We start from the raw sequence: 27952 nt of genomic DNA, 5'->3' as shown, positions 1-27952 counted from the left end.
TGTTCAGTCATGGCCAAATCTTTCCGACCCCAGGGACTATGGCCTGCCAGGCTTCTCCATCCCTGGGAAAGTGTCCTGGACTGGTTGCCATTTCCTTCTCCAGGGGATCTTCCAGACCTGGTCTCCTGAATTGCAAGGAGTGTAATGTAAGAGGAGTGTAATGTACATAACCGAGTGCACCATCCATAAAATGGGCTATGAAGCCATTTCTAATTTGATCCTAAGTTAGCTGGAAATATTTCTAATTTAATATTCAATATTCAGTAAGCACTTAGGTTCCAACTATAATTCTGGCCACTAGTTCTTACTTTTTCCAATTAATTTTTCCATATCGCTTCCAGATTTCAGGGTTTTCCTCCAAAGAGAATTTATCTTACTCAAACTAAATTGCTTGCTACACACATCATATGAAGACCAGACCCCCTTTTGGATATTATCTTTGTAATTTTCTACATTCCATTCATTAGATCAAGCGAAGGCAGCCTTTTTCTGTGAAGTACTCGACAGTAAATATTTTAGACTTTGTGGGCCAAAAGGCAAAATCAGGACTATTATGTAGGTACTAACATAGTAAGAGCAAAAACTCCTGTCATGCCCCACCGTGTCTTCCTGAGGTAGGTCACCCAGGCTGTGGATGTGCCATGTTCCCAGCTGTGCTATGCTGACAACATTCTTGCAACAAAGAACTCCTGGCCCACGGGGGAGGAGCCTGGTCAATTCCACCACCCGCCCCAGTGACCAGGGTCTCAGGGTGCTTCTCCTCCTCCCCCAGAAGCTGGTTCACAGGGAGGTAACTTGCTAAACTGTCACTCCCAGAGTGAGAGTTTACCTTCTGGGGCAGTACCATTGCCGAGAAGGAGCCCCCGTGCGTGTGGGGTGACCAGAGCTAATGTCGGGCAGCAGGGAGGAGAGAAGGTGCTGGCGGGGGAGAAGGCGGTACAAGGGTAAGGGGCTTGCCTCGGGCCTGGCCGGGGACTCAGTGACAGCCAGCTAGAGCTGAGCCCGTGTGTCCTGCAGCAGCAATGGGCCAGAACAGAACTGGTTAGAGGCTAGAGCATCCCCGCAGTGGAAACTCCTGCTGCTGCTGCTGCTAAGTCGCTTCAGTCGTGTCCGACCCTGTGCGACCCCAGAGACGGCAGCCCACCAGGCTCCCCTGTCTCTGGGATTCTCCAGGCAAGAAAACTGGAGTGGGTTGCCACAAACAGGCACAAGTTACCAGGCTGAGTGATGGGACTTCCCAACAGAATTCTTCGATTTCAAAGGGATATGTGCTAATTTATAACTGCTACATGTCACCTTCAACCATAATACTCTCCTGTCCCTAGTATTCAGATATGGCTTCCTTATCTCATATACACACATTTCTAAAACTTACTGCTGAAAAAGACCTTATTTTAAAAAAAGAAAGAAATAATAAGAGTGGGAGAATTTTGTTAAATGTATTACAGTAAAAATGACAGAATGTAGTTACTGACTGGATGACGACTGGGCTCTCACAAACCACGGTCAATGGCTGCCCCTCTCCGCTGCTGCTTGGCCTGCTAATCTCTCTCCTGCCCACCCTTCAGGTCACTCTCATTTTTTAAACCAAAAAACTACTCCTCAATATTGGGTCTTTTCTTGCTTGCTTCTACCAAACATTCCTCTTTCCCCGTGTGTTCACAGGGAAAAACCTGCATGCACTACTTCTCACTCCTTCAAACAGTTTTCTATCACATTTCCACCCATCCCATTCACTCCATCACACAGCAGTCAGAATGTAGCTCTCCTTCCCAGAAATCATTCTGTCAAAGGTCAACAATAAATAATCTCTTTGTTGCTAAATTCAAAGGTGCCTTTTCAGTTCTTATCTTACTTGAATTTTCAGTAGGTTTTGACCTTGTTAACAATTTCCTCCTAAGCATTTGCAAGCCAGGGCCTTTGCCCAATTGCTCACTCACTCAAAACCATTGCATCAAGCACTAGTTCACTTACGTTTACTGGGACCTGCTATATGGCAGGTGTCGTCTTAGGCACAAGGGATACAGAAACGGACAAAATAAAGCTCCCTTTTCGGTGCAGTGGAGAGAAAACTGATAAACACATAAATACGTCACATAATGATTTAAGTGTTGAAAAGTAATACAAATAACACCATGCTGATTAAAAGGACCCTACTCAAAAGAGTTTATACTGATTCCGTTTATGTTAAGTTCCACCAACTTAACATAGCTAATCTATAATCTATTGTGGAAAAACACTTGCAGGGAGGTACAGTGTTGCCTCCCTAAAAGCGGGAGCGGGGGTTGACTGAAAGGGGCCTGAGAGAACTTTCTAAGGTGATGATAACACTCTAATTTTGATAAAGGTTTGGGTTATTTCCACCTGTCGAAACTCATCAATGACATACTTAAGACTTACACATTTCTATGTAAACTTTACCTAAAAATCCATAAACAAATACTGACCTCTAGTGAATGACATGCAAGCTGAAGTTTTGAGGGGCAAAATGTACAACTACAACTTACTGAATTAGACTTAAACATTAGACAAATGGAGAGGTGCAGAGATATGCGATAAAGCAAAGAGAGTAAAATGTCAACTCTAGAACTTGGTGATAGACAGATACACAGGTGTTCACTGTAAAATTCTTTATATTTTCCTGCATGTTTGTAAATTTTCTTAACAGAAGGTTGGAAAAAAATAAGGCAGGGGCTTGGGATAAGGACGGCGGGGGGGCCTGATTTGGCCAGAGGGAATCAGGAAAGACCTCTGGAATAAGGTAACATTTGGGCAGAGCCATGCACATATCTGAGGAATAACATTCCACACGGAAGTGAGAGCAAATGCAAAGGGCTTATGTCAGACCACGCTGGATAACCCTCCAGGCTAGAACAGGCTCCCTTCAGAACGCTCGTAATTCTGGGCACCAGTGAAATAAGTCACCAAAGAGATAAAATACAGGAACTAAGAAAGATTTCTGAGGAAAGAGGGAAGATGATGTAGATTTGCAAACTGCTAAGGTGGTTACAGAAGCCAAGTACTGCCTAAGCCAGAAGAACCAACCTTGGCCCCACTCTCGCATTCCACCTCCCACAGCTAATTCCCACAACCCATCGTAACATCAGCCCAGAAGACTAGCATCCACCTTGGGGCAGTCTATTTTAATTTCTTACTCAGGTTAGTTGCTTCTAACCTTTTAGTAAGAATACATCTTATATAAACATATCTGTTTGTCCTAGGCTGCTATTCACCTACAGATTTTATACACACAAAAACATACCGGAAAAACAAACTGCCAGGAAAAAATGCTTACTTAACACACTCCAGGTTTCCAATCTGGTCAATACTGATTTACTTTATTATGCTTTCAAGTGCTGGTCACAATCTATTAACAGGCTGCAACTTGTGATTTGAAAATCACTCATCTAGATTCCTCACTCATGTAGATTCCTACAAACTTCCCTTCATGCAAAGTTCACATACAGTGGCTACAAGCACACAGAAGCATTTACCTGGCCCCACAGAATTAAGTTTATGTACTTATCATTTTAAACAGGAATGTGCCCACTTTTCTCATTTACAAAAGCCTGGTCTGTTTTGTTCTGCTTTGTCTCCTTAACTCCTCATCTGTCTGTACCACTTCTAGAATAATCTTTAAATGCAAATATGACTGTGCCACTCTCCTGCTTAAAATTCCTGTATGTTTATCCATGGTTTCCGGGGGCCGGAATGGAGGAGTGTGGAGGGGGCAGGACTCCAAAGCTTCAGCAGGTATACAAAACTCTTCGGAGGGCTGTTTATTCTTCAGTATTACACAGCTTGCTTCCTCGAATGCTCAACTCAAGCTGTAACAAAATACCACTTCCTGAGGTCAGCTTATTCATGTATGGGTATCAGAGAGCTGAACATGCAGATAGCTCCCCTAAAAATGAAATCTTGCACCACATGTGCCTTCTTTGCTGCTTTGCTAACGCCTACTCCTCTTTTAGAAACCACTGAAGGGTCATCTCTTCCAGAAAGTATTCTTTGATCTCAGTATCACAGGATATCCTATTAACCCCCTCTACACATGCTCCGCTCCCTCCACAGCACCCTAAACTTGGACCTCTAGCTTAGCTTTAATTAAATTGTACAGTCAATGACTATTTACTTACTTTTATCTCCCATCAGATCAGAGGTTCTTGACAGTATGGAAAGCTTCTTACATATCAATGTCATAAGGGCAGACACGTGAGACTAAGATAAATGACTAATGATAAGTTGTCAAAGAGAAGACAAAGGAACAATGAGAGGTTTTTGAGAGCAAGGAAAGATACTTCATGGCCAAAAATGCTTGCAGGAAACAGTGGAGATTTCCAGTAAGTGGATAAAAATAAGCTCAGAGAAAGGTCTGGCCTGCACATATAAATTTAACAGTTAAAACGATGGGAGAATGCAAGACTCAAGAGAAGCACCCATTCAGGAGCAGACCAAAGCCTGAAACCACAATCAGGCAACAGGCAAAGTTCTATAATCCAATAAAGAGCACCGAGAAAAACAGCTCAGAAAGTCAGAAAGGGTTGCGGGCACAGCAGCTGTGATGGGAGAATGAGGGCACGGAGGCAGAGACCACCAGAGGCACCGTTTTCACAGCTGCGAGAGGAGACAGTTCTAACGGCTGTAGGAGGTAGGACTGTGTACACTGTCCTGGATACAGGACACTGCATCCACCAGGGGTCCCCAACTCTAGGGCCATGGACTGGTCTCAGTCCCTGGCCTGTCAGGAACTGGGGCGTGCAGCAGAGCAGGGTGGCAGGGAGTGGCGGTGGAGAGGAAGGATCTTCATCTGTATTCAGGGCTGCTCCCCACAGCTCACGTTACCACCTGCAAGCTGCCTCCTGTCAGATCAGCAGCAGCACTCGATTCTCAAAGGAGCTCAAAACATATTAAGTGAATATGGGAGAGATGACCAAATGGAATACACAGAATATTCTTTAAAGAAAATCATAGGAAGCTGAATTATTACCATGGAAAATTAAAAGATGAAGAATTATTTCCTGGTAGCTCAGCTGGTAAAGAGTCTGACTGCAATACAGGAGACCCCAGTTCGATTCCTGGGTTGGGAAGATCCCCTGGAAAAGGGAAAGGCTACCCACTCCAGTATTCTGGCCTGAAGAATTTCATGGACTGTATAGTCCATGCTCAAAGGAGCTCAAAACATATTAAGTGAATATGGGAGAGATGACCAAATGGAATACACAGAATATTCTTTAAAGAAAATCATAGGAAGCTGAATTATTACCATGGAAAATTAAAAGATGAAGAATTATTTCCTGGTAGCTCAGCTGGTAAAGAGTCTGACTGCAATACAGGAGACCCCAGTTCGATTCCTGGGTTGGGAAGATCCCCTGGAAAAGGGAAAGGCTACCCACTCCAGTATTCTGGCCTGAAGAATTTCATGGACTGTATAGTCCATGGGGTCGAAGAGAAGGGACACAACTGAGTGACTTTCACTTTCAATGAAAACCTGAGTTCGTAACAGTGCTTCTCAGCAGGCTTATTAGATCCTTCCCAGCACTGAGTATAAACTGAGAAAAAAAGATGGCTACTTGCTTCAAGCTTAGCCTGGGGAGGCAACAGTAAAGAAAGCTAGAGAACTGAGGCTATTATAGAGTGTGTCAGGGTCACTCTTCTCTAAAAGTAAGCCAAGAATCAAATCAACAGTCTTGCAAATTAATATAAGGTTTTTTCCTCTTCCTGTCATGTAGCACATGCTATAACTATAACTAGCAATTGTTCTTAGTTTTTAAAAAATACTTGGTTTGTAGCAAATAAATTGTATGAATTAGATTCCAACTTAGATTTCAAATAACTGAAAGGAAAAATTTCATATACATATTCAACACTCAGGTTATTACCAAAAAGTTGCAATTAAATGTAAGTCACAAATCTTTAAAATAAATAAATAAATAACATACCCTGATGGCAGCGTTTCTGTGTTGGCACCTCCAGACTGCTGCCGGACAGGTTCCACACATCCGTCGGGCTGTCTTAATTTGGCTGCTTCAAAAGCAGAGCTACTTGCAGAACTGGAGGTGGAAGGATCTAATGTACTTTGAGCTTCAGATCCAAAGGCTGCACTGTTAGAGACAATACATTCATTGTTTTCCGAGGAGGTCAGTGTTTCTTGAACTGGAGGGTCTTCAACAGGAGTACTAGTGCAATTTGAAGACAAGGCGGGTTCTCCAGATCCTATTGCAGTACCCGTGCTGGAAGCATTATCAGTCGGTACAGATGAGGGTGAGTCTCCATTAACTGAAAAGGGAAAATCAGTAAGATGATCTGTTGAGAAATGACCAAGCGCCCAATTAACTCATCAACTGTGTTTATTTAGAGCCTAATTCACACCAAGCAGCGTATTAGGTACTGATGGAAATAAGACAGATAATACTTTTTGTGGCTCGTATTTTTGAGATGAATGTTAAATAATAAAAACATAAGAATATATATGTAACAATAACCCAAACTTAAGCAAAGAGAAATCAACATGAACAAACATTTTTCCTCCACACAATAAATTCTGAATATCTACATGGGTTATATAAAAACTTCAAAATGACCCCATTCAATCTCCCTTTTCCTATGCAAATACAGCTAATATCAAAAGAATTCTTGTCAAATATAAAGTGGCATTAACTCTTAAGACAGTACTGTAGGGGACTGCAAAAAGATCCAGGAATTCATTCCACGCTTGCTGGAGAAATAACCCAGCATTGAGATCCACTGACATAATTTAAAAATTCTTTCATTTTAAATGTAATCGATCCATTCAACTACATGTCACTATAAGAGAAAGTCAAATTAAAACTGGGAAGGGAATAGATTATTGAAGAAAACCTATTAGAAAATTACACAGCAAAGTTCTAATTGAAACTGAGGAAGGAGACATAATTAAGAGTAATGGAACGGTCAGGTAGATTTTTAAAGAAAGAGATGTAAACAGTGGGAAGAAGAGAAATGAGTACTATTAAAATGAATCAAACTGTAGGAGCAAAACAGAACCAATCAAGTTCTGTACCAACTACAGGGGAGAGCAACTTTGGGGAAAATATCAATAACAAAACATAAGAAATAAAAATGCACAGTGCTACCTGTACTCAACACTTAGAAAACATGAAGAAAAGAGAATGTGTACAGAGAGAGTAAATTCTGGTCTCTTATATGATATTCAGAATTCATGGAATATATGATGTCTAAAAGTGAACTTTTTCATTTAACTTTCAATCTTGAACAATGTAGAAATTGATTTCCAAAAAAAAGAAAAGATTAGCAACAGTCTTTGGAAAGCAAAATAACACTAAATGGAAAAAGAGGAATATTTGAGACAAGATAATCCAGCCCAATAAGAAAGAATCATAAACCCTTATCATACTAAAACATAACAAATGCTAACAAAGTGTTAAAAACAGAAGCAGAAAATTAATTATTAAACAGCAGCTCTTAGTTGTTCAAGGCAAACCCTTCTCTCCCACAACAATTCAGCTCCTCCAAGTGCTCTCAGCTCTTCTCTCCATCTGCACCACCGCCCCCCTCATTGTTCCTAGTTCGCTGCAACAGCGTCCTAACTGGTCTGCTCGCTTCCTCTCTGGTCCAACTCCAACCCGTTCTCCAAACAGCAGCCAAAGTAATCTCTTTAAAGCATACAAAAGATCTTTTCACTCCCTAATTAAACACACCTATTGCACCCAGAGTAAATTCCAAGTTCTTTACCATGGCTCATGACAAAGACTCCACATAAGTCTGCCCCACAGCTCCACCTGACTTCTCACAGGGGTCTCCCTTCCACCTTGTGAGCAGAGCCAACTCCCTCCCCTCAGGGACGTGCTCTGGCCGCTGCGCTGGCCTCAGAAGAGCTCCTGCTTCTTATCACGCAGCAGGCAGGCTCAACCACTCCTTCAGGAAGGCAGCGCTCAGGCACCTTATTTAATTCTTCACCTGCCCCACCCTCGGCCCAGGCTGCCTACTAGACTGTTTTCCTTCTCATGTTCTGAAACAGTTTGTTTTTATTTTTCCTTTAGTTCAAACCCCAACACTTTGTCAGACTTGTTCCACTTGTGTATTCTCAACAGTTACAATGCACCTGGCATATGAAAACAATAAATGCTAAGTAAGGACAAATCACAGAAGAAGTAAACATATCTCTCTCAAAGCTAGGCAGAAAAAAAGAACATTAGTAGAAACATTAATTAAGTACATGAAGGATTGAATGACATAGTCAATAAACCTGTTCTAAATAACAGCATTAGAGAAGGAGTTCTGAGTTTTCATTACATACATATTCCATCCAAACAATCTAGGCATTTTAAGAAAAAAAAGTGACACGTAAAGGACCAAAGGAAAATTCCAATTTTACAATCAGGAGGTGAAACCGATCATAATTCAAGTAAACTAGAAACAAAACAAAATACAACTTACTGAAATGTTTACTGAAAGTCTGGCAGATTCTGTAAAACATTTTTTAAGGATCATGTTATTTAATTCCCACAGAACAATGCTATGAGGAAGATACTACCCATTTTACTAGTAAGAAGATGGATGCTTACATGTCTATAAAAATGATAGTTCTCCCCCACCTGCAGCCAGTTTAGCTTAGAAGATTTTTTTATAAAACCCTAAATAATTATTAAGTTAAAGAAAAATGATAGTTATGAAATTACAAACTTTAAGGAAATTAATGGCATGAAAATACTTGTATGAAATATTTGACATGGCAAAGAGGTTTCCAAGGGTATAAGAACAATGGCACCCCTCTCCAGCACTCTTGCCTGGAAAATCCCACGGACAGAGGAGCCTGGTGGGCTGCAGTCCACGGGGTCGCAAGAGTCGGACACGACTGAGCGACTTCACTTTCACTTTTCACTTTCATGCATTGGAGGAGGAAATGGCAACCCATTCCAGTGTTCTTGCCTGGAGAATCCCAGGGACGGCAGAGCTTGGTGGACTGCCGTCTGTGGGGTCTCACAGAGTTGAACATGACTGAAGCGACTTAGCAGCAGCAGCAAGAACGAACAGCCATAAATGAGCTTAGCATTCAATTCCAGACCCAGGGGAAAATGGTAGAAGGAAAGGAATTATAAGAAAAATATAACAGATCAGAATTTCCTAACCTGATTAGAATCTGTAGGATATTATAGAAAGTATAGATCTCACTTTCCATTCTAGAATTACTGAATCTCCTAGGGAATCTCTGGGATCTGTATTTTTAGCAAATGCTTCAGATGAATTCTTACAAGTAAGGTTGGAAAAACTATGAAATAGTGCCTTAGCAAATTTTATAAAGAAAAATATAGTTTGAATAGCATTTGGAATACCATGTACAACTTTATATCAGTAAGTCTAAAATATTAACTAACTCAAGAGAAAGAAAAATTGATCAATCAGAGTAGAAATGTAAAAGGGGATAAAAGATCGAACAGTATCCCTCCAAAAGTCAACAGATTCAGTTTTTGAGCCTTCAAGGAACAGACTGCCCCCGTGTTCTCTGAAATGTTAACAGTACATTGGTGGCAAAAAAGAAAAAGGAGTTTCTTAATTTATTCTTCAAGAGTAATATAACCCTGAAACTGAAACTGAATAAATTAAATGGGTCAATAATAGGAAATTATGTTAGGAAAACATATTTAACAGGTTAAAAGTTAAAAGCTACATGTTAATTTTCAATACAAATCAAAAAGGATCAAAAAATATTGATAAAACTGTTGATAAGAGGAATCTAGGAAAATTCAAACATAATCTAGATTATCCACCAGAAACCAAGAGTAAGCATGATATATTAATGGTAAAACATTAGAAGAATTTCTATCAAGATCAGGAACAAATTTTAAAATCAGAACAAAACAACGAAGATCACAATTACCACTCCATTTCAATACTATGGCTTAAGTACGAAAATGCATTAAGACAAAAGAGAAGTGAAAAATACCAGATATAAAATGGTAAAACTCACTGAGAGAGATAAGAGTACTTATTTATATCACAAGAGAATCAACTGAAAAAAAAATTAGAACCAATTATTAATTTGACCAAAACATTTCAGCACCATGATCAGATAGATTCAAGTTCAACATCAAGATTACACTCAAGACCTATCTGAAGAAAAAGAAAAAACATTTCTAAAAGGTTTAAAGCATAGATTGGAGACAGAATTCTCTCTGAATGAGAAGATTCAGTGTTGCTTCAAAATTTAAAAAGTAAACTATCCTCCAAATGCACAACTTCTCGTTCGCTGGCGGTGGAAATGCACAGGGCACAGCCGTTTTGGGTGTCAGTGTGGCACTGGCAGCTTCTTACAAAAGGAATAACACTCTTATCATAAGATCCCGAAGTGACAGTCCTCAACCCAGCTCAGCTGAAAACTTAGGTCCACACCAAAGCCTGCACGTGACTATTTACATCAGCTTTATTCATAATTGCGAAAAACTATAAACCTCCACAATGCTTGGTTGTGGACAAAGCATAGGTGAACAGATAGACACTCTATGGTACATCCACACAATAGAATATTTATTATTCAGCAACAAACATAAAAGAGATATCATGCCACGAAAATCCACAGAAAAGCCTTAAATTCATCAGGTCAGTTCAGTCGCTCAGTCATGTCCAACTCTTTGTGATCCCATGGACCACAGCACACCAGGCCTCCCTGTCCATCACCAACTCCCGGAGTTTACTCAAACTCATGTCCATCGAGTCGGTGATGCCATCCAACCATCTCATCCTCTGTCGTCCCTTTTTCTTCCTGTCTTCAATCTTTCCCAACATCAGGGCCTTTTCAAATGAGTCAGCTCTTTGCATCAGGTGGACAAAAGTATTGGAATTTCAGCTTCAACATTAGTCCTTCCAATGAACACTCAGGACTGATCTCCTTCAGAATGGACTGGTTGGATGTCCTTGCAGTCCAAGGGACTCTCAAGAGTCTTCTCCAACACCACAGTTCAAAAGCATCAATTCTTTGGCACTCAGCTTAAATTCATATTTCTAAGTAAAAGAAGCCAATCTGAAATGGCTACATATGACACTGTGAAAAAGGCCAAACTAGAGAGACAGTAAAGGATCCGTGGCTGCTAGGAGTGTGGGAAAGGAGACGAATGACTGGAGCACAGCGACTGTTAAGGTGAAATAATTCTGAATGATACTGTGATGGTCAGCACATGGCAATATGCATTTCTCAAATCTCACTGAACCCAGGCAATACCAAGAGGAACCTTAACATAAACTGTGTGCTTTCATTAATCATAATGCATTTATACTGGTTCATTAATTATATTAATAACAAATATGCCACAGTAATGCAAGATGTTAATAGCAGGGCAAGTTCTCAGTGGGGTACCGGGAGCATGCATTTGATTAGAGGGATGACTATTCATATATATCAATGGTTCTCAACGGGACATCCACTGAAGAAATTTAGCAATGTCTGAAGACATGTCTGGTTGTTACAACTAGGGGAATGGGTGGGTGTTACTGGCGTCTAGTGGGTACAGGCCAGAAAGGCTGCTACGATCCTAAAATGCACAGGACAGCCACCCACAACTGAGAATTATCTAGCCCAAAATGTCAAAGAGTGCCAAAGCTGAGAAACTCTGATTAATGCATATATAATCAGCAACCAGGCAGCGTTCAGTCTATTGTAGTTGCAAAATAAATACCTCTTTAACAAATGATACAAGGATGACTGAATGGATAAACTTGACAATAAAGACGATGAGAAACAAGGAGGCAGGCAGGGAGGGAGGGATCATAGGTTCCCTCCTCAGGAAAGAACAAAAAATTGTACGGAGGCAAATAATTAAAATCCCATGTGACAGCAATGACAGTAGACGCTTATGCAAAGCATTTCCTTCTCTACAGATGTGAGATCACACCCTCTGACTTGGTTTCTTAATGAGTGTATCTAAAGCCTGACTTTATGAATTATGACTTTTGATTTAGGAGGCAGATCTCCCTCACTTCAGGTTTTATCTCTGAGAAGTAAATTTCCCATGGACTTTATGATATGTACATCTCATAGTACCATGCATTGTCCTCTAATGGTTCAGCCAAATAAAGCAGGAAAAGGAGGGAATATTGAAGTACCTAGTATCATTTCTGCCCCTTTTAAAAAGTATGACATGAAAAACTGCTTGTATATATATATATATATATACACACACACACATATATATATACACACTAAATTTCTTTACAATTCACACCTGAAAGTGGCTATGGCTTTAAAGGAGGTGGAGCACACGGAAGCCTTTGGTGATGATGCAGTTCCGTGTATTGATTGCAGTGCTAGTTACGTGAAGCCATACATGACAAAACTGCACGCACGTTTGCACACGTGCGCGCACGCGCGCACACACACACACACTCTCTCTCTCTCTCTCTCTGCAGGTATAACCGGTGAAATGGGGACTGTATCAATGTCAAGTTCCTCATTTTCATACAGTACTATAGTTACACAAGACATTAACATTCAGGGAGGCCAATGAAGGGAACACGGGACCTCCCTGTACATTTCCTGGTAACTTTTTGTGAATCTGTATTTCAAAATAAAAAACTAAAAGCAAAAGTCTAATAAATTTGTGAAATCGGTTAGTTCTGCCTTACTACACTGAGCTCTGTTTTATTAATAAAACAATAATTATACATTAGAAAAAGTCATTTCTTCTAGAAGCTAAGGGCAAGGGGGAAAAGTAAAGAAGAAAATCATATTTTTCTTAAATACCTCTGTCTTAGAAACATGGTAGATGTTTTAAATTTATCTCATTTAACCTTTGAAACAATCCTGTAAGGTATTATTAAGTATTTGTATCATTTTATAAGTGGAGAACCTAAATTTTTAGAATGCTAAATTTGTCCAAGATCACATGCTTATATGCTGAGTACATCATGTAAAATGCCTGGCTGGATGAATCACCAGCTGGAATCAAGACTGCTGGAAGACGTATCAACAACCTCAGACATGCAGATGATACCACCCTCATGGGAGAAAGAGAAGAGGAACAAAAGAGACTCTTGAAGAAGGTGAAAGAGGAGAGGGCAAAAGCTGGTTTAAAACTCAATATTCAAAAAACTAAGATCGTGGCATTGGGTTCCATCACTTTATGGCAAATAGGTGGGGGAAAAAATGCAAACAGTGATGGGCTTTCTTTTCTTGGGCTCCAAAAACACTGCAGACAGTGACTACAGCCATGAAATTAAAAGATACTTGCTCCTTGGGAAAAAAGCTATGACAACCCTAGACAGGGTATTAAAAAGCAAAGACATTACTTTGCCAACAAAGGTCCATATAGAAAAACCAAAGCTATGGTTTTCCTAGTAGTTATGTATGGATGTGAGAGTTGGACCATAAAGAAGGCTGAGTGCCGAAGAATTTGATGCTTCCAACTGTGGTGTTGGAAAAGACTCTTGAGAATCTCTTGGACAGCAAGGAGATCAAACCAGTCAATCTTAAAGGAGATCAGTCCTGAATATTCATTGGAAGGACTGATGATGATGCTGAAGCTCCAATATTCTGGCCACCTGATGTGAAGAGACAACTCGTTGGAAAAGACCTGATGCTGGGAACGACTGAAGGCAGGAGGAGAAGGGGACGACAGAGTATGAGATGGTTGGATGGCATTACCAACTCAATGGATGTGATTTTGAGCAAGCTTCGGGAAATAGTGAAGGACAGGGAGGCCTGGCATGCTGCAGTCCATGGGGCTGTAGAGTCAGACACGACTGAGCAACAGAATGACAACCCATGGTTAAAGTGTTCAATGACAGAGCTAGGACTGGAACGCAGTCCTGTTAGAAACCAAATCTAATCTTTTCAATCATGACTGCCTCCCACTTTAGCGTAAAGTATCAGTATTTACCAACTAAACTTAGCAAATGGATCTTCTTAAGACTCAAAAGAACAGGTTGGGGTGAGGGAAAACGGCCTCCCCTCCAAAGCCCTCATGTACAATACTGTCTTTGGTGAAAAGAAATCATTTATCTGCAGTTCCAGGACCACAACCCCTCATCTGAAACTCTTAGGGCCAAGTGTGTTTCAGAATTCATAACTTTGGAATGTAGAAAGGTAGTATGGCACATATATTATCTATTACACTAATATCAAGTCAGACTGGGGGCTAGACACTGTAGCTAAACACAGTATCATTTCTGGAGTGAAACAGGATACTCATACTAAGCAGAAAAAAATTATAAATACCTTCAAGTTAGTCCTAGTCATTTTGCTATCGAGTGAGTTTACCAAAAAACTTTTGGTTTTAAGGATTTTAGGATTTTGGAATCACAGGTAATGGATTAAAAACATGTAATATGTTACACACACAATATGCACACTCCACTCCATCACCACTCTAACAATGAAAACTGATTTTTAAAGTTCTTGACTACAGAAAAAAGAATCCTATTTTTACACCAACACCTTAAAGAAGACTACCCCTTGAAAAATATACCTGAATTCATCTTCCTACTGAGGGATGCCAGATCATACAGAAGACACTGATAAAGCGGTTTCTACCAACAGAGTAGATTCCAGAAGCCTTTCTAAACCAGCCAATGGAATGAGGGCAGTTGGATTGTTTTGTCATGTGTCAAAGAACATGCAAACAATCACTAAGTTGACTGGGGGAATATTATTTGAAGTTTATCAAAGGTATAAAAGATGAACAACCCAACACTGAGACACTACAGATATCACACACATCTAAATGAACAGGAGAGCGGGGAGGAGAGGACCACCGAGGTGGGTGTCAGGGACAGCTCCTCCACCAGCTGGGATCTCTGGGCCTCAGTTCCTTCAGGAGAAAAGCACTAGTGCCTATTTTCAGAGAGTTATCCTGAGAGCTGTATTGATCGGTGGGTATATGGTGTTTGCAACACGTGTAGCACAGATATTAGCTGTTATTCTGATCGTCTTAGGCTTCCTTGCAATTATGGAGAATGTCATGGGAATTATTTACAATGGCGCCTTCATTTCTAGTTCCTCGTGTGTGTTTTGCTTTCAACTTGAAATTTCAGGCAAGGATAAGACAAGAATGTGGAAGGCAAATCTGTTCCCAACAGAAGCAGTCTGTAAGTACAAAATTAGAAGCAGAATATAAACTGGAGATTCTACAATGAGAGGGAACTCAGCAAGTTCTCTCTTTTGCAACAACATCTGAATAAGCCCACAAGCCCAAACATGCAACTATCTAGTGGTCAATAGATACTTTGCCCAATCTATTCTAACAGCTAAATATTTTAGGAAGAAGAGCTAAATCTCCAAATTTCATACATTTTTAACTGGAAAGGTGATGACAAGTATGAAATAGAATGATTGTATAAGCCTTTCTAAAATGAGCATTCAAAATTCTTATACTTCTCATGAAAAAAGAATAGACTCAGTAATTGGTCCTGATGTCTAATTACTTACAGAAATAACAGAATTGGATCTACCACTCTAATGAATCTAATGATAATCCCATATAACAAATCAAGTCTGGTCACATAAGGGTATTTTTATTTTTACAACCTCTTCAGAGCGTTCTCAAGGGAGTTACAATACTTACAATCTAAATTTCCTTATGGGTGGATACCTAGTTTGTGTGTCATTTTTGGTATGAGTAAATATAGGTAACTATTTGATAATCTACAGATCTATAGGTCAAATGCCCTGGATTTATGTTTTATTATTAAGAACTCTAGTACTAATATAAACCTTTTTTCTATGGGTGATTATTTGGTGGTAACCCATATACATGGGAGAAGGCAATGGCACCCCACTCCAGTACTCTTGCCTGGAAAGTCCCATAGATGGAGGACCCTGGTGGGCCGCAGTCCATGGGGTCGCTAAGAGTCGGACACGACTGAGCGACTTCACTTTCACTTTTCACTTTCATGTATTGGAGAAGGAAATGGCAACCCACTCCAGTATTCTTGCCTGGAGAATCCCAGGGACGGGGAAGCCTGGTGGGCTGCCGTCTATGGGGTCGCACAGAGTCGGACACGACTGAAGCAACTTAGCAGCAGCAGCAGCAGTATATACATGGGTGGTCCTTCCCACACTTATTTTCCCAGACTATTTTTTAAAACTATAAATTTAACTTAGGACCCATAATATAAGCAGAGTTCTATGAAACTCACTACTGTATTTACTCTCTTGGAATTAGCAAGGATGCTGATCACATTATGATGCTTTTTCATACAGATCCATAAGATGGAACATCAGGCATAAAAGCTGGTGTTCAAATTTTTTGTTCTGGGAGGGGCTTTTTGGCTGCACCTTGAAGCTTGTGGGATCTTAGTCCCCCAAATAATTAAACCTCAGCCTGGCTCTGGCAGTGAACGTGTCGAATCCTAACCACTGGACCACCAGGGAATTCCCAATGGGAATTGTTTTAACTGGTCTGTTTTTAATTTGTTCCTTTATCCCTTTGCTAATAAATCTGAGACAAACGTTCTGACTAGAAAGCATACCAGAATCAGAAAACAAATGATCCTGTTCACTCATTTCAGCCTGGTAATCTGTGTTTATTTTCTCTCATTTTCCAGACACCTTAAATTAATAATGAAAGCATCAACTTATTGTGAGGACTTAGGATGTTTAAGCCTATCTTTTTTATAAAAAAAGAGGAGCATTAATAAATTACATTTTCAGAAAACCATGTCAGTTCCCACATTTACAAAAACTCACAACATGCACACAGTAAATATTTCCCCAACCTTCAGTATAAATATACAACAGTCTTCTCTATAAACCCATCCCCATCTATTTTCATATAATTACTTCTTTACATGTTTCTACTTTTGAATAATCCCATAAATAGATGAGGGAAAGAATACAGGCTCTGGGATCGAAAGACAGGATGCCAATTCTAGCCTCAAGACATACACTAGTAATCTTATGATGTTTGCGTTTCAAGAAATTCAACTGAAAGAGGTAATTTATAAAGATCGAACAAAAAATGATGTATGACTATTACAGCTGAATCCACTGAAAAACAGGATTACAGAAAAAATTCTTCCATAGACAGTCCTTCTATAATCGTAGAACACTTCTCCTTAGAAAATATAAAACTTTCAGAGTGCTGTATCACCTCACAATACATTTTTTTACTAAGTTACATGCCAAGCAGTAAACATCTGTCTGGCAAAAGAGAAGCATTTAACCAAAATGGTTAAAGGAATCATTCATCACTAACAACAAATCAATGAATTCCCTAAAGTGCTTTTAGAAATACATTCTACATTATAAATAGTATTTTTTTTTTGTAGCATAAAGCCTAAGATTGACTATCATGCAAGTACTTGTACTTGCTTAGTGAAATGTGCTATTATAATGTACTTTTGGAATATCTTCCTAAATAATCTAGGAAAATCAAATTATGAAAAAAAAAATTCAGGTGGTGTAATCTTCAAACTCCTTTTATAAAACTGAAGATTAAGACAGATTGTACAATAAGAAAAGTATATGTACAGATACATAAAATTTGGTTTTCATTTAAATAATGTGTCATAAGTAACCATGCTTACCAGTGTCATTGGCAGGCTCAGATGTGAGTGGTTTTGGAGCTGGTGTGTTTTTGGGTCTGGCAGCAACCTGAGATGGAGATGGTGTGTTGTCCCCATTAACTACATATGAACAGCATGAGTTTTGTACTACAGTGTTTGTAGGTACACAATTATCTATCCCGTTAGTATCTTCAGCAGCCAATCTCCAAAAAAACAAACAAAAAAGATATCTTACTTCAAGGAATTAAAAACAATCATATAACTTTTCATCAAAAGTTAAGCAAAATGATAGGTATAAAGAGTAATGAACAAGAGATATCTTGATTATGTTTTTAAAACATTTTATTTTTTACATTTTATTACATACTTAAAAGTTTAAATTGGAGAAGGCAATGGCACCCCACTCCAGTACTCTTGCCTGGTAAATCCCATGGACGGAGGAGCCTGGTGGGCTGCAGTCCAGGTGTCGCGAAGAGTCGGGCACGACTGAGTGACTTCCCTTCACTTTTCACTTTCATGCATTGGAGAAGGAAATGGCAACCCACTCCAGTGTTCTTGCCTGGAAAATCCCAGGGACAGGGGAGCCTGGTAGGCTGCAGTCCATGAGGTCACTAAGAGTCAGACATGACTGAGCCACTTCACTTCCACTTTTCACTTTCATGCACTGGAGAAGGAAATGGCAACCCACTCCAGTGTTCTTGCCTGGAGGATCCCAGGGACGGGGGAGCCTGGTGGGCTGCGGTCTATGGGGTCACACAGAGTCGGACACGACTGAAGTGACTTAGCAGCAGCAGCACAAGTTTAAATTACTTTCAGTTCTAAGTGTATCCACACAGTAAACGTATATTGAGATATATAATCATACTGTCAAAAGTACCTCAAAGCAATGATCAAATTGTATATTTTAAATATTTAAGTTTAAGAATATTAGATTTATTTTTAAAATGTCTGGAAATATTTTCAAAAAGGTCATGAAACTTATAAAAATCAATTCCAAACTGTTGAGTACTGAAAAGACCAAAAACGTCTTACGATATTGATCACAAGCTATTACCAGCACTAAAATAATGAGTACATGATCTGCTGCTGCTGCTGCTAAGTCGCTTTAGTCGTGTCCAACTCTGTGCGACCCCATAGACGGCAGCCCACCAGGCTCCCCCGTCTCTGGGATTCTCCAGGCAGGAACACTGGAGTGGGTTGCCATTTCCTTCTCCAATACATGAAAGTGAAAAGTGAAAGTGAAGTCACTCAGTCGTGTCCAACTCTCAGCGACCCCATGGACTGCAGCCCACCAGGCTTCTCCGTCTATGGGACTTTCCAGGCAAGAGTACTGGAGTGGGGTGCCACTGCCTTCTCCACATGATCATCAGAGAAAGCTAAATACTATATTCCAGAGTTAGAAGAATTTACAGTGTATTCATTACTGGAAATAAATAAATATGTCTACAATTACAAAATCAAGCATTTTAAGTCTTATTGGCATAGAGTTAGGCAGTATCACATAAGTAACCAGGAGAACCTTCCCAAATACACTGGTAACCCTATATGTCTTCTCCACAGAGCAGCCTTAATTTTTTTTTCTTAATTTAAAAAAATAAATAAATCAGAGCACATCTCAGTCCTGCCCCACCTCATCTATCTCTCTGATCTATTTCTCTCCAAGCTGTTCCTTGCCTACCTTGCAATAGATATATTAGTATATCAATTTTATACGAAAATCATGCCAAAGAGTCTTCAAATGTTTATTACAAACTATTAGATACAGGGAGTAAAATTATAATGACTTACAAGATTATCAAAGAAAGGTTAAATATATTCTAGAGTTAGAAGAATCTGCAGAGCAAAAGGGCTTCTCCAATGGCTCAGTGGTAAAGAATCTGCCTGCAATGCAGGAGATGTAACAGACATGGTTTTGATCCCTGCGTTGGCAAGATTCCCTGGAGGAGGAAACGGCAACCCACTCCAGTACTCTTGTCTGAAAAATCCCATGGGCAAGGGAGTCTGGTGGGCTACAGTTTACAGGGTCACAAAGAGTCAGACAGGACTGAGCACACACAAGCACGCGCACAGAACAAAAACTAACTAGAAAGAATCAGTGTCCTTGTTCTACTTGCTATTTCCTCTGGAATGTTCTTCTCTCAAATCTCTGTATGGATGGCACATTTTTGGCCTTTTAATTGTAGCTTGAATGGCACTTCCACAGAGATGATTCCGTGACATTTCTCTTTATAAAGGGTTCCTTTACATTCCTGCCCCCTGTCCTGTGTTTCGATGACTTCATAGATCTTATCACTATCTCCAATTAGCTAATTTCTTTCCCCACTTGTCTACTATCTACCTCTATCCTGCCAGAATGAAAATTCCACAGGAACAGGACTAGTGTTCTTAGTGCTTGGACTAATGCCTGGCACCAAACAGGCACTCAGTAAGCACCTGGACAAATTAACAACACTTTTCCTTGTCACCCACATATTTGGAATAAGATGTGTTCAGGAATTTGGGGCAGGTAAAGCTTTGAAAGGGCTTCCCAGGGGGCACAGGTGGTAAAGAACCTGCCTGCCCATGCAAGAGACCTAAAAGACTTGGGTTCGATCCCTGGGTCGGGAAGATCTCCTGGAAAGAGGGTATGGCAACCCACTCCAGTATTCTTGCCTAGAGAATCCCCATGGACAGAGGAGGCAGGCAGGCTACAGTCCATAGCACACAGAGTCAGACACAACTGAACCAACTTAGCAGGCACACAAAGCTTTGAAATTTCTCTCAAGTGAATCTGCTTTGTACACCCTTCCCTAAGCCACTCAGCAAGGATCAGTGACCTGGGAGACATAGTAAAAGAATGCAACTCAAGTTTTCCTGGTGCTGTAGGACTAATCTTTAATTCAAAATGTACTGCTATGTAATAGGTAACATTAATCTTTAGGTTTGTAGTGATTCAGGCTCCTTTAACCATCTAAAATTTCATTTCAAAAATTATAATTTTTGATACATATATATATATATATATATATATACACACACACACACACACACACACATACACATACACACTAGAGCATTTTAATCTACCTAATTGCTGTATCCTTTCAGTTTGATTCCCGGGTCGGGAAGACCCGCTGGAGAAGGCATAGGCTACCCACGCCAGTATTCTTGGGCTTCCCTTGTGGCTCAGCTGGTAAAGAATCCACCTGCAATGTGGGAGACCTGAGTTCGATCCTTGGGTTGGGAAGATCCCCTGGAGCAAGGAAAAGGCTACCCACTCCAGTACTGTGGCCTATAGAATCCCATGGACTGTATAGTCCATGGGGCCGCAAAGAGTCGGACACAACTGAATGACTTTTCACTTTTGAATTTTCTCTATGTGAATAATCATGTGGATACTAAATAAATACATTTATTTAAGCCAAATATATATTCAGAAGACATACTGATCTGTTCAAAGGCTCTGTGAAGATCATTTAACAGCAATTTAGTAGCAATATCAGTAACTGTAGATTTATATAAAAGTCATACTTTGTCTCATATACCAGCATGATTTTTCAAATGTATTTCACAGCAATGTACTTTCACATATTCATTCCATTATAATTGATCTATTACATGCTTTTATTCTAATTCACATTATTTCAAACAGAAAGTCTCTATTAACTGTCATCAAATGTGAATCTATGGGAGTTGCTGAGATGGCAGGGTGACCTCTAAGAAGAGACCACAATTAGTGCAATATCTATCTTCTAGTGGTTACAGATCAGTAACAGTAATCAGGAAGCTGCCAACTCAGACAGCAGTGAGATAACCATTTTTCCACATCACCTGACTCTATTTACTGATAAAATATGCCTAAATACAGATTTTTAAGAGCCATTTCCAATAAAAAATAAAAAAGAATGAAGTTCTAATACTTCCTACAGCATGGATGAATCATATGCTAAGTAAAAGTCAGTGACAGAAGGTCATATATTGTATGACACCGTTTACAAGAAATGGCCAGAAAAGGCAAATTCACTGAGACAGAAGGTGAGTGGCTGGCAGGAGCTGGGAAAAAAGAGGGGTGGAGAGAGAATACCCCTGGGTACAGTGTCTTTTTGAGGGTGAAGACAATGTTCTGAAATGAGACACTGGTGATGGTTACTCAACTCTGCTAAGCTAAAAACCACTGAGATATACACTTTATTCCAATAATATATCTTGTTACAGCTGTGGTTTTTTTTTTAAACCACTTTGATAAGAATTCAACCAAATAATACATTTAGATATAAGCTTTTAAAGTCTATGGCAAACTCTAAACGAAGGTTAGAAACTTCATATATGGGAAATGTGGTGTTACTTTGCCACAAACGCCAAAATAAAACACTCTACCTGGTGGTCGTCCTTGCTGAAGGCTCTCTGTCTTCATGTAAGGCATCACCATTTTGCTGTACTTCTACTGAAGGACAAAAGAGACAGACACTAGGTTTTTTACATACTTCTTGATTTTTTTTTTTCCCTTCAAATTTTAATAACCCAAAGTTAGCTTACTGGCTGGAGATGAGCTGCCGTTTGTTATATTTTCTTGCTCAATCACCAGTCCATCAAGCACAACTGTTAATTCACCAGTTTGCACGACACCATTCTTGGTTTCCAAGCAAAGTTTTAATTGTTCTTTCACTCTTTCCACTAAGGGAGGGGGGGAAAAGAAAAACTAATTTAAAAGCTTTTGTTATGTACAAAAACATGTTTCAGAAATCAAAACTATATATCAAGAATGACTCTTATTTAGTGCTTGATGGCTACGTGTGAAAGGAATTATTTGTGTTTTTATCTGTAGGCCCTTCTATACCACACCAGGATCACTTCCTTTCACATCTAGATGAGGAACTCCTTTCCTTTCACCACATACTTTCGGAATCATCTCTAATTGTCCCTTTACACAGCATAACGTTCAGAGAAAATACAAACCAATCTAGATAACAAGCTCAATAATGTCCCAAACTTGCTCTATGGCCCATAGTACAAGGTAAGACTTGTGGTTAAGGCAAAATGTCTGCAGGAGAATCAAGAGGGTTCCTTATTTCAGTTCAGGGACTTCTAGCTGTATTTTAAGTAGTCAAATTACTTAAAGCCTCAGTTTCCTCATCACAAAATGGAGCTCATAAAAGCATCAAAGGATCCCATGGATGGAGGAGCCTGGAAGGCTGCAGTCCATGGGGTCGCTAAGAGTCGGACACGACTGAGCAACTTCACTTTCACTTTTCCCTTTCATGCACTGGAGAAGGAAATGGCAACCCACTCCAGTGTTCTTGCCTGGAATATCCCAGGGACAGCAGAGCCTGGTGGGCTGCCGTCTATGGGGTCGCACAGAGTCGGACACGACTGAAACGACTTAGCAGCAGCAGCAGCAGCAGGAACTGTCATAAGGTCCAAATGCAAAGTCACAGAGAACATTATATCCATAAAGGGAAGTCGCTCAGTCGTGTCCGACTCTTTGCGACCCCATGGACTGTAGCCCACCAGGCTCCTCCATCCATGGGATTCTCCAGGCAAGAGTACTGGAGTGGGTTGCCATTTCCTTCTCCAGGGGGATGTTCCCGACCCAGGGATCGAACCCGGGTCTCTTGCATTGTAGGCAGACGCTTTACCATCTGAGCCACCAAAATCTCACTATTTAACATTAAAAATTATGACTCTCCTTGAATGGAATGATCAACACTTAAATCACTATACTAAATGGTAAAGGTGAACACTCCTCTCTGAAATAAAAATCTTTTACAAAGCAATACCAAAAGCATAAGACAACTTCCAGTTACTACCAAAGACTGAAAGAATAATTCACCACCTGATTAAAGTACACATGCTGAAGATACAAACACTAGTTGAAGTATAGTCTTAAATACACATACAAAACCAGCCATAGGTATACATATATCCCCTCCCTTTTGAACCTCCCTCCCCATCCCACCCTCTTGGTTGATCCAGAGTCCCTGAGTTCCCTGAGTCATACAACAAATTCCGTTGGCTATCTATTTTACATATGGTAATGTAAGTTTCCACGTTACTCTTTTAATACATTTCACCCTCTCCTCCCCTCTTCCATGTCCATAAATCTATTCTCTATGTCTATTTTTCCACTGTTGCCCTGTAAATAAATTCTTCAGTATCATTTTTCTAGATTCTGTATATAGGTATTAGAATATGATATTTATCTTTCTTTTTCTGACTTACTTCACTCTGTATAATAGATTCTAGGTTCATCCACCTCATTAGAACTGATTCAAATGCATTCCTTTTTATGGCTGAGTAATATTCCATTGTGTGTATGTACCACAACTTCTTTATCCATTCATCTGTCGATGGACATCTAGATTGCTTCCATGTTCTAGCTAGTGTAAATTGTGCTGCAATGAACGACGGGATACATGTGTCTCTTTCAATTTTGGTTTCCTCAGGGTATATGCCTAGGAGTGGGATCACTGGGTCATTTGGTGATTTTATTCCTAGTTTTCAAGAAAGCTCCATGCTGTTCTCCATAGTGGCTGTATCAATTTACATTCCCACCAACAGTTCAAGAGTGTTCCCTTTTCTCCACACCCTCTCCAGAATTTATTGTTTGTAGACTTTTTAATGATGGTCATTCTGACTGGTGTGAGGTGATAATTCATTGTAGTTTTGATTTTCATTTCTCTAGTAATGAGCGATGTTGAGCATCTTTTCATGTGTTTGTTAGCCATCTGCATGTCTTCTTTGGAGAAATGTCTGTTTAGGTCTTTTTCCCACTTTTTGATTGGGTTGATTGTTTTTCTGGTATTGAGTTGTATGAGCTGCTTGTATATTTTGGAAATTAATCCTGTCAGTTGTTTCATTGGCCATTATTTTCTCCCATTCTGAGGGTTGTCTTTTCACCTTGCTTATAGTTTCCTTTGCTGTGCAAAAGTTTTTAAGTTTAATCAGGTCCCACTTGTTTACTTTTATTTCCGTTACTCTAGGAGGTGGATCATAAAGAATTTTGCTTTGATTTACATCATTGAGTATTCTGCCTATGTTTTCCTCTAAGAACTTTATAGTTTCTGGTCTTACATTTAGGTCTTTAATCCATTCTCAGTTTATCTTTGTGCATGGTGTTAGGAAGTATTCTAATTTCATTCCTTTACATGTAGCTGTCCAGTTTTCCCAGCACCATTTATTGAAGAGGTTATCTCTGCCCCACTGTATATTCTTTCCTCCTTTTGTCTAAAATAAGGTAGCCATAGGTGCATGGGTTTATTTCTGGGCTTTCTATCTTGTTCCATTGGTCTATATTTCTGTTTTGTGCCAGTACCATACTGTCTTGATGACTGTAGCTTTCTAATATAATCTGAAGTCAGGAAGGTTGATTCCTTCAGCTCCATTCTTCTATCTCAAGACTACTTTGGCTATTCAGGGTCTTATTGTATTTCGATATGAATTGTGAAATTTTTTGTTCTAGTTTTGGGGAAAATACCATTGGTAATTTGATAGAGATTGTATCAAATCTGTAGATTAAATTTGGTACTACAGTATTTTCACAGTATTGATTCTTCCTACCCAGGAACATGGAAAATCTCTCCATCTGTTTATGTCACCTTTGACTTTTCCTCTTTCTGATTTTTCAGAAATGCTAGTGATTTCTGTGCATTGATTTTCTATTCTGCAACTTTCCTAAATTCACTGATTAGCTCTAGTAATTTTCTAATACTATCTTTAGGGTTTTCTATGTACAGCATCATGCCATCTGTAAACAGTGAGAGATTTACTTCTTTTCTGATCTGGATTCCTTTTATTTCCTTTTCTTCTCTGACTGCTGTAGCTAGGACTTCCAGAACTACGTTGAATCATAATGACAAAAGTGGACGCCCTTGTCTTGTTCCTGATCTTAGGGGGAAATGCTTTCATTTCTTCACCATTGAGAATAATGCTTGCTGTAGGCTTATCATATACGGCCTTTACTATGTTGAGGTAGATTCCTTCTATGCCCATTTTTTGAAGAGTTTCAATCATAAATGGATGCTGAATTTTGTCACAGGCTTTTTCTGCATCTATTGAGATTATCATATGGCTTTTATCTTTCAATTTGTTAATATGGTGTATCACACTGATTGATTTGCGTATATTGAAGAATCCTTGCATCCCTGGAATAAACCCAATTTGATCATTGTGTAATGAGCTATTTGACGTGTTGCTGAATTCTGTTTGCTAAAATTTTGTTGATGATTTTTGCATCTATGTTCATCAGTAATGCTGCCTATAGTTTTTTGTGTTGTCTTTGTCTGGTTTTGGTATCAGGGTGATGGTGGCCTCATAAAATGAGTTTGGAAGTGTTCCTTTCTCTGCAATTTTCCGAAAGAGTTTTAGAAGGATAGGAATTAGCTCTTCTTTAAATGTTTGATAGAATTCTCCTGTGAAGCCATCTGGTCCTGGGCTTTTGTTTTTTGGGGAGATTTTTGATCACAGCTTCAATTTCAGTGCTTGCAACTGGGCTGTTGATAATTTTTATTTCTTCTTGGAAGACTGAACTTTTCTAAGAATCTGTGTATTTCTTCCAGGTTATCTATTTTACTGCCACATTGCTGTTCATAACAGTCTCTTAAAATCCTTTTTATTTCTGCATTGTCTAGTGTAACCTCTCCTTTTTCATTTCTAATTTTGTTGATTTGATTTTCTCTTTTTTTCTTGATGAGTCTGGCTAAAGGTTTGTGACTTTTGTTTACCTTCTCAAAGAAACAGCTTTAATTTTATTAATCTTTACTATTGCTTCTTTCATTACTTTTTCATTTATTTCAACTCGGCTCTTTATGATTTATTTCCATCTACTAATTCTGTGTTTCTTGTTTGTCTTTTTCCAGTTATTTTAGGTGTAAAGTTAGGCTGTCTATTCGATGTTTTCCTTGTTTCTTGAGGTAGGACTGTATTGCTATAAACTTCCCTCTTAGAACTGCTTTTGCTTCATCCCATAGGTTTTGAGTTGTCGTGTTCTCATTGTTTTGTTTCTGCAAATTTATTGACTTCCCTTTCTATGTCTTCAGTAATCTGCTGGTTATTTAGAAACGTGCTGTTTAACCTTCATGTGTTTGTGTTTCTTAGTTTTTTCTTGTAACTGATACGTAGTCTCATAGCACTGTTGTTGGAGAAGATGCTTGATACGATTTCAAATTTTTTAAATTTACTGAGGTCTGATTTGTGACCCAACATGTGGTCTATCTGGGAAAATGTTCGATGCACACTTGAGAAGAAGGTGTATTCTTCTGCATTCGGATGCAATGTCCTGAAGATATCAATGAGATCCATCTCATCTAATGTATCATTTAAGACTTGTGTTTCCTTATTAATTTTTTGTTTTGATGATCTGTCCATTGGTGTGTTAAAATCTCCTACTATTGTGTTAGTGTCAATTTCTCCTTCTATGTCTGTTAGTGTTTGTCTTATGTACTGAGGTGCTCCTATGTTGGGTGCATAGATGTTTACAATTGTTGTGTCTTCCTCTTGGACTGATCCTTTGATCATTATGCAGTGTCCTTCCTTATCTCTTGTAATCTTCATTTTAAGGTCTATTTTGTCTGATATGAGGATTCTACTCCACCTTTCTTTTGCTTCCCATTTGCATGGAATATATTTTTCCATCCTCTCACTTTCAGTCTATACATGTCTTTAGATCTGACGTGGGCTTCTTGTAAAGAGCATATATACAGGTTTTGTTTTTGTATCCATTCAGCCAGTCTGTGTCTTTTGGCTGGAGCATTTAATCCATTTACATTTAAAGTAATTATTGATATATATATTCCTATTGCCATTTTCTTAATTGTTTGGGGTTGATTTTGTAGATCTTTTTTCTTCTCTTGTATTTCTTGACTATATAAGCCCCTTTAACATTTGTTGTAAAGCTCAGTTGGTGGTACCGAATTCTCTTAACTTTTGCTTGTCTGAAAAGTTTTTGTTTTGTTTTTATTTCTCCATCAATTTTGAATGAGATCCTTGCCGGGTACAGTAATCTTAGTTGTAGATTTTTCCCTTTCAGTACTTTAAACATATCCTGACATTCCCTTCTGGCTTGCAGAGTTTCTGCTGAAAGATCAGCTGCTAAGTGTATGTGGTTTCCCTTGTATGTTACTTGTTGCTCTCCCTTGCTGCTTTTAATATTCTTTGTGTTCAGTCTTTGTTAGTTTGATTAGTATGTGCTTTGGCATGTTTCCCCTTGGGTTTATCCTGTATGGGACTCTGCACCTCTTGGACTTGATTGACTGTATTTCCTTTTCCATGCTGGGAAACTTTTCAACTGTAATCTCTTCAAAAAATGTTCTCATACCCTTTCTTTTTCTTTTCTTCTTCTGGGACCCTATTATTCAAATGTTGGTGTGTCTGATACTGTCCCAGAGGTCTCTGAGACTATCTTCAGTTCTTTTCATTCTTTTCACTTTATTCTGCTCTTCAGAAGTTATTTTCACCATTTTATCTTCCAGCTCACTGATTCATT

General features: G+C 39.3%; 1 protein-coding gene across 6 annotated transcripts in view; it reads right to left on the bottom strand.

Annotated features, from left to right (window-relative positions):
• Nucleotides 1–27952, bottom strand: part of WWP1 (WW domain containing E3 ubiquitin protein ligase 1) — a 141522-nt gene that overhangs the window by 51946 nt on the left and 61624 nt on the right. For 4 of the 6 annotated variants that reach the window (XM_070382916.1, XM_070382917.1, XM_070382912.1 and 1 more), the window contains exons 6-9: nt 22009–22146; nt 21850–21916; nt 17515–17696; nt 5940–6276 (exon numbers count right to left, since the gene is read on the bottom strand). In XM_070382916.1, coding sequence (XP_070239017.1) covers nt 5940–6276; nt 17515–17696; nt 21850–21916; nt 22009–22146 — 724 coding nt within the window. The remainder of the gene's footprint in view (nt 1–5939; nt 6277–17514; nt 17697–21849; nt 21917–22008; nt 22147–27952) is intronic. The other 2 variants (XM_070382913.1, XM_070382915.1) reach the window with 2 other exon arrangements.

The sequence above is a fragment of the Bos mutus genome, chromosome 14, assembly GCF_027580195.1.
Source record: "Bos mutus isolate GX-2022 chromosome 14, NWIPB_WYAK_1.1, whole genome shotgun sequence".
Lineage (NCBI taxonomy): Eukaryota > Metazoa > Chordata > Mammalia > Artiodactyla > Bovidae > Bos > Bos mutus.
Note: the sequence above shows the minus strand (reverse complement) of the source record. Positions and strands in the feature narration are given on the sequence as shown.